The following is a 9,587-nucleotide window of genomic DNA, read 5'->3' on the forward strand; positions in this document are numbered from 1 at the left end:
TAAAAATACAAACTTAAGATATGAAACATAAAGTCCTAAGAACAAAACAAATTAACAAAAAAATAATACTGATGCATTGCCAACAGGGACGTTGCAGAGCGTCCTCTGGTGGACAAACTATGCAACAACAACACTCATGACATGGCTGATAGTGTGAGTTATTTTTTAAATAATGATTTATCAGAATCATGAATCATTTTTTAATTTTATTTTTTAAATCGGCCATATAAATGACGATATAGAAAATGCCTAATATTGATAATATTGGCCCGCCGATATATTGGTCGGGCTTTACTTCTAATCCAATGTCATGTGTTCAAAATACGTTTGCAAAGTTTTGGACTTGACTCATGAATTCATGTCATGTCACTGGCGTTACCTGGCTGCTGACTGACGCTCTGGTGTCCCTCCTTCCTCCTGACTTCCTGTTAATGGTTTCACTCTGGGGATTCCCAACCAATGTAGCAGGGCTCACATTGCCTTTAGTCTGTCATAGGCCGAAAAAAGATATTCAAAGTAAGTATAACATCCAAATTATGCCAAAACATTCAATGCTTTCATGATCAGTTCAATATTACGTTCGGTGTACAATAACTGTTGGCGTGGCATTGGTGTAGATGTGTGTTTTTAAACAATAGCCAATCAATCACTTTTTGTCCAAGAGTTCAAACTTAAAGTTGGATATGACAATGAGTTTTTTTTAAACAAAAAACAAAACTAATCAAACAAGATGATAGTTCTTTTAGTCTTACCACGTTATCATACACCTAACCACAATTAAAAAAAATTGTGACCTTGCTGTGAGCAACACAGCTGAACCAATTAGGTTTATTTAAATTTAAATTAATGTTTTTCACTCCGAGCGTCACACGCTGGTTGCCATCAAAATAGCTCCTATAATAACTGCTAAGTATGACCACAGCCGCTATGGGTCGTTTTAGACTGACAAACCTCTACAGATAACAAAAGTGCCTCCTCTGTTTCTGAAGCCGAGGGTTTCTCACATACGGATGCTGTTAAATCCAGCAGCCAGTGTGTCAAAAACAGTTTAACACTAGCAATGTCTGCAGCTGCAGTTCAAGAGTTCAAGAGCTACTGTGCATGCTCATAGCATGCACAGTTTGCTATGTAGGGTGCTGACTCTAGCAGGAGGATAACACGGTGTAGACCGCATCGATTGGTTTCATTTTTCTCTTTACTGAAGGCACTCCAAATCTCCAAACAACAGAGCTACGTGTTGAAACCAACCGGAATTCTCCTTTAAGCAGTGGTGGTTAAAGGATATTAAAAAGATATTTTGGGTCAAGCTTCACCTGTGTGACTGTGCCCCCCTTTTGGGCTGTTGTGGCCTTCAGCTCTTCCTTCAGTCGAAGGATCTCTGCCTCTCTTTCAGACAGAGCGGCGCGCAGCTCTGCCACGGCGACACCACTATCAACACTCTGTAACAGAAAGTTCATGGACACTGAGGATGTTTCTTGTTCCTGCAGAGATATGCTTTGCACTAAAAAAAAAATGTTATCCAGAGCTTGGAACCGTTATTGCTATGGGAAAATGTATAATCACAAGTTAAACAACCAAGTAAAGGGACTGTATTTATGTAGCGCTTTTCTAGTCTTAATGACTACTCAAAGTGTTTTAACATAATACAGGAGCCACTCGCACACTGGTGGCCGAGGTACACATACAAGGTGCCACTTGCTCGCTACTTGCTCACCACACCCCCACACACACCCCCACCCACGCACACACCCACACCCCCCCCCACCCCCCCCACCCACCCCCACCCACCCCCACCCCACCCACCCCCACCCCCACCCCACCCACACACACCACACCACACACACCACACACACCACACACACACACACCACACACACACACACACACACACACACACACACACACACCACACACACAACACACAACAAAAAAAAACCAAAAAAAAAAACCCCCCAACACCCAACACACACACACACACACACACACACGGGTTCAGAACACTTTGACATGGCACACCTGAGCCCCAGAATCTCAAAGGATTGTTTTTTGAGTAGGAAGCAGGCCACATAATGGTCTAACAGTAAACATCAACAAAAGTAAAATAAATTTGAATTTCAAAATTCTGTGGTCACCATGAAAAAAACCAATATATCACACTTTGCTCAGATATGATTTGCATCTGAACCTTTTCTGCAAATATGGCCTTAAAGGAAAGGCACTAGTAGTAGTAGTCCTACATATAAATATATGATATATAAGAACATTTAAATCAAATATTGCTTTCCTAAACAAAGCTGAGGTTGCCATTTATGATGAAAAAAAATGTATGTATATATCATATTCAGGCATAAATAAAGCTAGAGAACATTTTGACGAGCACTGAACCATGGAAACCTAGGCAGGACCAACATCCCTGGGCAAATGGCAAATGTACAAGACATCACAGTCTATGGAAAACTCTAGAAAGATTGTGCTGTATGTGAATCAAGTGATGAAACTGTTCCAAACGCACCATGACTCTGGTCCCTAGCTCTCATCTCACCCTGAAAACCTGACATGCATTAGCCTTGACAGACAGCAGTGTTGTCTTGGAGCAGAACAGTGTTTGCATGGATCGACATATGGATAAAATGAATGGAAACAAAACAAGAAATATCTTTTAAACGTATGAACAAACCACTCCACTGTAGTTGCTAGCAAACTTCAAAAGGTTTCCAAGCGTTCACTCTCCTCCGATGTGGTCATGGCCAACACTGGACGCTTTTCATTGCACTATTCCTTCTAGCCTTGAACAATATAATGGATGATATTGAGTTACAAATCTAAAGATCTGGTACTTTTAGCGGAGCTAGACAGACATTGTTTGGTTAAACTAGATTGGTGATGCTGTTTTTTCCTCAGTTCTTAGTAGGCCTGCATGATTAATCGTTATAAAATTGTGATCTTTACTTACCCTGTTCGAGATTTAATTTTTAAATAACTGTTTTTTTTAATGACTTTGATTCTCTTAAATTTTTACGAGCCAACTGCATCACAAACTTTCTTCTTTGAGTTTTAAACACAGACTGTATAAAATAGGTGTTAAAGCGCTGCAATGCTCTCCATTCTCTTCATTGAAGCCTCTATATTTACAGGCTTGTGGGGATGTGCTATGGGTGCCAAACAATTATGGTCGGGTACTGCCAATTTGTTTTGTCATGGTTCATGTGTGCAATAAACATTACATTTTGTGAGAAAAAAAAATCATGGTAGAGAATCAGGATATCATTTCTAGGCAAAAAAAAGAAGAAGAAAAAATCATGATTCATATTTTTCCATGAATAGTGCAGGCCTATTCTCAGTGCAGTTAGCTGGAAGTTAATGTGAATGTCGAGTGACTGTATCAGACTGTTTAAAAAAAATAGTCTTTATAAATGATAGCTACCCATCCAACCGCCCCCTTATTGCTTTCAATAACCCTTGTATGATTAGCAGCTTGGCTATTTCACTGCTCTGTCACACGGATCGAGTTTCCTTCATATTATTTGTGTTTTTTAGATACAAAGAGACACCTGCATTAAATTAGCTGCAATTCTCTCACAAATGTTTTAATCAATACAGCTCTGCCAGACATTCGTCAATTTGATTTGGAGAATCATTACAGTCTGCTCTTCACAATGTGTTCTGTAGTTATCCTGGGGAGGCTGTCTTGTCACATTGGTTTTTCGAAATAACAATTTATTTCAAACAAAAGCTCAGTGAGGAAGAAATGTCAGAGAGCAAAGTGCAAAATTACCGAAATCTAACATGTGGAACAGAGATACATCGCCATGTCAATGCGGATGCACTTACCAAACCTCCTGTGATTTACCAGAGAAGGAAAGAAAAATAGAACGAGTCAAATTAGTGGCCCAAAGCCTGCAGAAGTGTGACAAAACTGGAAGTACACTCCTCTGGAGTTTAAGATTACAAAAACCACTCATATTTCATATTTATCTACAGTCGGTTAAAAATCACTTAAATCCTGTAAATTGCTCCCTCCATTCTAACATAACTCTTATCTAAAGGGTAAATCAACAAAAAAGGATAATTTCAATGATTTCACAGCAGGTGTTTTGCCTTGACGGATGATGGGAATGAATTTCTCTGACATAATTGATTAGAGTGTGTCGAGTGGTGAAACAAACTAGGATGCCTTACATAGAGGAGAGCAGCTACTTTTTTGTTTCTCGTTTGTCTTTTTATTTGTTGGTTAATTAATCTAATCAAAGCCTCAAGACCTTATACACCAAAGTGTGACAGTAATCCTCTTGCTGCTTTTTTAAGTTCTTACAGTTCAGCATACAGCATCTCAGTGTTGTGGCCCCTGTTTCTGTTATCATCTTTATGTTATACTGACCTCTTGTGGTGGCTGTGAGTTACTTTGGCGAAGCTGCAGGATGAGTTTGTCTTTTTCTCCTTGGCTCGAGAGAAGCTTCTGTAGCTGTACCTCCAAAGCTGCTACCAGAGTGTCTCTCTCCTTCCTCCACTTCTCCATGATCTGCTCCTTCTCAGCCAGCTGGGATGACAAGGACTCCTGACAAAGAGGGAAATGTACACAAAAAAGTGATGCAGACAGAGAAACTATTATAAGTATTAGAAAATAAAGGAACAACATTTAAAATGTTTTTTTCCTCTGTTTGGTGGACATTTCAGAATCAGCTTCTCAAGCTCAGCTTTATAGTGTCAGACTTGGTGCAACTGTTATCAGTCTTTACAGGACCTTTGAGATTAATTCAAACACTGTTTACACATTTTATCTGGTGTTTTAGCAGGATTTTTGGTTCTGCAAGAATAAGAAAGGACGTGTTGGTGGAAAGTGTACGTTCAGAGGTTGTTTTAGTCGTGAAACAGAAACCTCAGATTGGACAGATAGTCTAGCTAGCTGTCTGGATTTACCCTGCAGAGATCTGAGGACCAGGTAACCATAGTCCTCAGATTGGACAGATAGTCTAGCTAGCTGTCTGGATATACCCTGCAGAGATCTGAGGACCAGGTAGCCATAGTCCTCAGATTGGACAGATAGTCTAGCTAGCTGTCTGGATATACCCTGCAGAGATCTGAGGACCAGGTAGCCATAGTCCTCAGATTGGACAGATAGTCTAGCTAGCTGTCTGGATATACCTTGCAGAGATCTGAGGACCAGGTAGCCATAGTCCTCAGTAATCCACCTGAATATAAAATTCCAACACAAAGAAAGCGGAAGGTAATGGATATCCAGCAAAAAAAATTGACATCCGGCAGAATTCCCGCAAATCCGGAAGTGGAACGTCATGGATATAGACTATGCAGAAAGAGAGTGAGTAGGGGGAAATGCGACGCTACCAAGCCACCGCCACATGGACATAAACTGACATAAATTGTCCTTTAGTGTGTTTTGCATATGACCCTCTCCCTACCAGCTGGCTCTGCTGGCGAGTGTAGCGCTCTCTGTCTTCAGCAAACTTCCTCATTTCCTGGTTCCTCTTGTCCTCCGCCTCTTTAGCTTGGCCGATCAGGGACAGCTTCTCCTCCAGCCACTTTTTGCGTTCGGCCTGGTATTTCTCTGCACACAGCTGTACATAAAAGCGTTGTTTTTGTAATGAGGATGTCTGTTTTAAGTTAAGTTATTAAGTAATGTTTTAGATGAAATGCAACAACCACAAGGGTGGTGCCTACAACAATGCAATTGTAGGCAGAAATATAAGACAAGCTACTCTCATTCAACAATAGACATCAGTCTTACTAGTTGTTAATAAAGAACTTCAGCACATGTATATGTGACCAAGGTAATTTGTTAGTTTACTTTAATGAAAAAAGTGGTCTCTGCACTGAACATTTGTCAGTCTTCTTTTATTGAAGGATCTGCTTGAAGTATTTCAAAAATAGGAATCTAAAGGAGAGATGTAAAAATACTGTTGGGACAACTTTGTGGATAATTGAGACCTCACAGACCCATTAGTTCATATTTCTAACCACGAATATCTATTAATAGTCAGTGTTCCTACTGGAATGTTATCTTTTTAATGTTTCCATCACTCAAGTTGCATTTGAGAACATTTCTGGCCCTTGCATCTAAAACAATATTTGAATGTCACTTCCCCTCATTACCTTCAAGCTGTCCTGAGCCTGGGCAGTTTCCTGTTTGGCCAGTTTGAGGTCATCTGATGGGCTGTCGACGAAGGAGTGTGTCTCCTTTCCACGGCGGTCTTGCTTCAACAACATCCCTTTCAATTTCTCCACTTCTGAAATGGTTGAAACCAGGGAACAAGACACTGAAGTAAACTGTTTCAAAAATTCATACATTCGTACATTCAAAGAGACAAAACTAAGTACTTTTAGTATAACTTCAATATTTGCTTATCAAGTGGCCAGGTTGTTGTTTTTTGCAACTATAGATTTAAGTGACAGACTACATCTTCTTACTTGGATTATTATTTTTTATATATTTTTTTAAATCCTTACCGCTGGAGAGCTCCTGGATGACGTTAAATTTCTCCCCCAAGACCTGCTCCATCTGGTCCTGCGTCTCCTCCTGCTCCGTCAGAGCCAAACGCATGGCCTCTATCACACGCTCTTTGGCTTCAAGGTCTACGAATCAACACAGACACACGCACAGTCCAGGTTTACACGCAGGAAGCCAGATTCAACCTAAAAAAAACATGTCAATCTCCTGAGCGAGGTGCCTTTCACAAAACAGGTCAAAGGTCAGCCACAGAGCGTGTTTACAGTTTTACCCAAAGACCCTCATCCAAAAGCCGCTCGGGAGATTGACTTTGGGCACAGGAAATACCGTACCTGATGAAGGCTGTGACAAGTTCTCACAAGTGAGGATTGGCTGCTTTTCAATTTTATCTGATCAAAAATTTAAAAATTGTTTGCAAGCAATCTGAATATATCAACATTCGGCTCTGATTGAGATGGGACTATCCAATTAGTTTGACAATAACCATCAGTTACAGCCCTAAAAAGAAAAAAAGAAAAAAGAAAAGCAAAAAAAGACCGGCCATGATGATTTCAAAGGCAGATCTCCTCCACATGACAAAAATACTTTACCTTGAGTGAAGCACAAACAAAGACACCCATTGTTTACCTGTACAGGCGTTCTGGTAGCGCGTCTGGTCAAATTTGGCGTCAGACGATTGTTCCTAGAGGAGGAAAGGAGGAGATGAGGAAAAGATTCGAGCATGAAGATGGCAGAGCATAATATCAGTACGGAACCAGCCAAAGGGAAATCTGTTTGATTGTTTACTGGCACTAGACTGGGTAAGCCCCGCCCACTCTGCCTGGCGATTTGATTTCGCCCAGCAGCTCGGTCTGGAAACATACACGTTTACTTCTTCTGCTTCAGTTCACAATTTTACCGAGACCGCGTTGTTTTACAGTGTGTTCAGGGGACAGGCAGTTGGAGGATAGTGAGGAGATTTTGGCTGTATGTGACAAAAAAAATTGTAGCTTAAAAAACAAGCGACATGGCTTAGAGCACCTTTAAGAGCAATTTACCAAATTGTTGAACGAGCAGAACAAGATCTTGAATATAAGAGCTTATCTCAGTGTTATCTCCAGAGTAAGCCTGTACCGGACACTCCTGGTGATAATTCAAAAATTATATCTTTAAGCAGTTTTGTTAATTGGGGTTTAATTTACTCAAGCATAATATACATTTTTTGGGTTACACTTTACTTGAAGGTATCTAAATAAGTGACATGACACTGTCATGAATGTGTCATAACATAACATGTCATAAACAATTATGACATAACGTGTGTCATTCGGTTTTGTCATGACAACTTAGGGTTAGAGTTAGGGTTCACATGTCATGACTGTGTCATGTGTTCATGACACTGTCAAGTCAATCTTATGTAGATATCTTCAAGTGAAGTGTTTGTTCATCAAATTGACAGAGATCACAGGTAAATGCATATATTTCTGTCATATAAGGTAACAGACTAATTAACTTCACTGAACGTGGACCGATCATGCACCCTGGGTTTGGCAAATGGAAAAGTAAAAGACAGCCAGACAAGCTTACCACTTTGAGTTGCTGAATAGCTCTGTCTCTGTTGGCAACGTCAGACTGAAGCTGCTTCTTGACTTTCTCCGCGTCAGCCAGCTTCTGCCTCAAAGCCAGTTCCTCGTCCCTCATGGCTGAGATCTGTAATAATCAAAAAAGTTGGAAGCTTAAAGTTGAATTTAAGCTGTCTGCTGTTTGTATCCAAATAGTATCGCTACACAGGGATCCGATGTTTGTGTTAAAGTTTCCCTGAATTTAACTTTCTTAAACTGTGAACAATAGAGGTGTGAAGAGACAGGGTTCACAAAAACGAGACAAGACTTTAAGACTACTTTAAAGAAAACTTCAATTAAGAAATATGACTGGAAAAAAGTCTTTACTGCAAAAAACAAGATTGCATGGTAACCAAGCGTGTCATTGCAGCAGTAAACAAGGAGGTAGACTGCTCTTTTATTGATTTATGAACATTTTAAGAGAAGTGGAGAATATTTCTCTGTATTTAATATCAAAAGTAAAGTTAGGTTTTGCTTTCTGCTTCCGACTCATTTTAAAAAAAAGACAGAACTGTTGAATTGGGTGATTATTTAAACGAGATGCTTCATCTCAAGGGTTTATCCTTCTAAGAAAAAATTCTAAGACCAACCAGGCCAGACATCTTCCACAGGCTGCTGCTCTGCACTCACGGTCCATAAAAACAACACACAAAAAAAATAAAGGCTATAGATACACAAGACAGACGCCAATTAAATAAGACAGCTACACCAGTAATCCCATAAGTGGGACTGGTACAACTCCTGCTTGACAGAACAATTCACTTGCATTACACCACCTAGGTTTCCTGAGTAGAATGCGAGGAGAACTGCAACCCTCGGACTGGCCCATTTTTAGATGCTCTGCAGTGATATGGTCTGATCCTCTACATTTATTATCAGCTTGCTGTGTAAAAGCTAGATAGATTTCCTTGGCTGTAATTCCAACTGTTTCACTATTGACGACATGGTCAACTTCTTACAGTTCGCTTTTAACAAAATTAAATAGGTCAAAGTAATGTTGCCTCCACAACTCTATGTTATCAGCCCCAGAGACTCCGTCTACGTTGCATGGTAATGATGCACTGTCCCTGTTCAGAGCTCTCACCTCCTTCCAGAAGCCAGTAACATCACTACCAATGAGCTTATCAGCCATAGAGTCCGCTCTTATTTCTTGCTCATGTTTGTTGACATAACGTAGTGCATATTTATAACTTAACATTAGTACGCTTTTTGAGTTCCAAGACAGGCCCCTCTCTTGGCCGGCCTGCCTGAACCCAGACCTCAAATGCAACCTTAGATTCAGCATGATAAAACATATTTATTCCACCCTGGCTTGATTCTCTGTTTTTATAAAGATAAATAAATAATGGCCTGCTGGCCTCATACACAGATTCCACAATACGTTCATACATAGTACATAGGTCGTCACGGTGAGATCTTATGTTACAATTTACATCAGAACACAAAATAACATCATGAGGGCAGAGATATATTGCTCAAAAATATATCAGATCTACTGCAGTATGAGCACAGATCTTCATTAG

General features: G+C 40.1%; 1 protein-coding gene across 2 annotated transcripts in view; it reads right to left on the minus strand.

Annotated features, from left to right (window-relative positions):
- Window positions 1-9,587, minus strand: part of kif20ba (kinesin family member 20Ba) — a 51,265-nt gene that overhangs the window by 24,088 nt on the left and 17,590 nt on the right. For both annotated transcript variants that reach the window (XM_032541493.1, XM_032541492.1), the window contains exons 22-29: window positions 8,030-8,152; window positions 7,091-7,145; window positions 6,463-6,588; window positions 6,109-6,242; window positions 5,418-5,573; window positions 4,379-4,555; window positions 1,314-1,439; window positions 380-487 (exon numbers count right to left, since the gene is read on the minus strand). In XM_032541493.1, coding sequence (XP_032397384.1) covers window positions 380-487; window positions 1,314-1,439; window positions 4,379-4,555; window positions 5,418-5,573; window positions 6,109-6,242; window positions 6,463-6,588; window positions 7,091-7,145; window positions 8,030-8,152 — 1,005 coding nt within the window. The remainder of the gene's footprint in view (window positions 1-379; window positions 488-1,313; window positions 1,440-4,378; window positions 4,556-5,417; window positions 5,574-6,108; window positions 6,243-6,462; window positions 6,589-7,090; window positions 7,146-8,029; window positions 8,153-9,587) is intronic.

The sequence above is a fragment of the Etheostoma spectabile genome, chromosome 17 (genome assembly GCF_008692095.1).
Source record: "Etheostoma spectabile isolate EspeVRDwgs_2016 chromosome 17, UIUC_Espe_1.0, whole genome shotgun sequence".
NCBI lineage: Eukaryota > Metazoa > Chordata > Actinopteri > Perciformes > Percidae > Etheostoma > Etheostoma spectabile.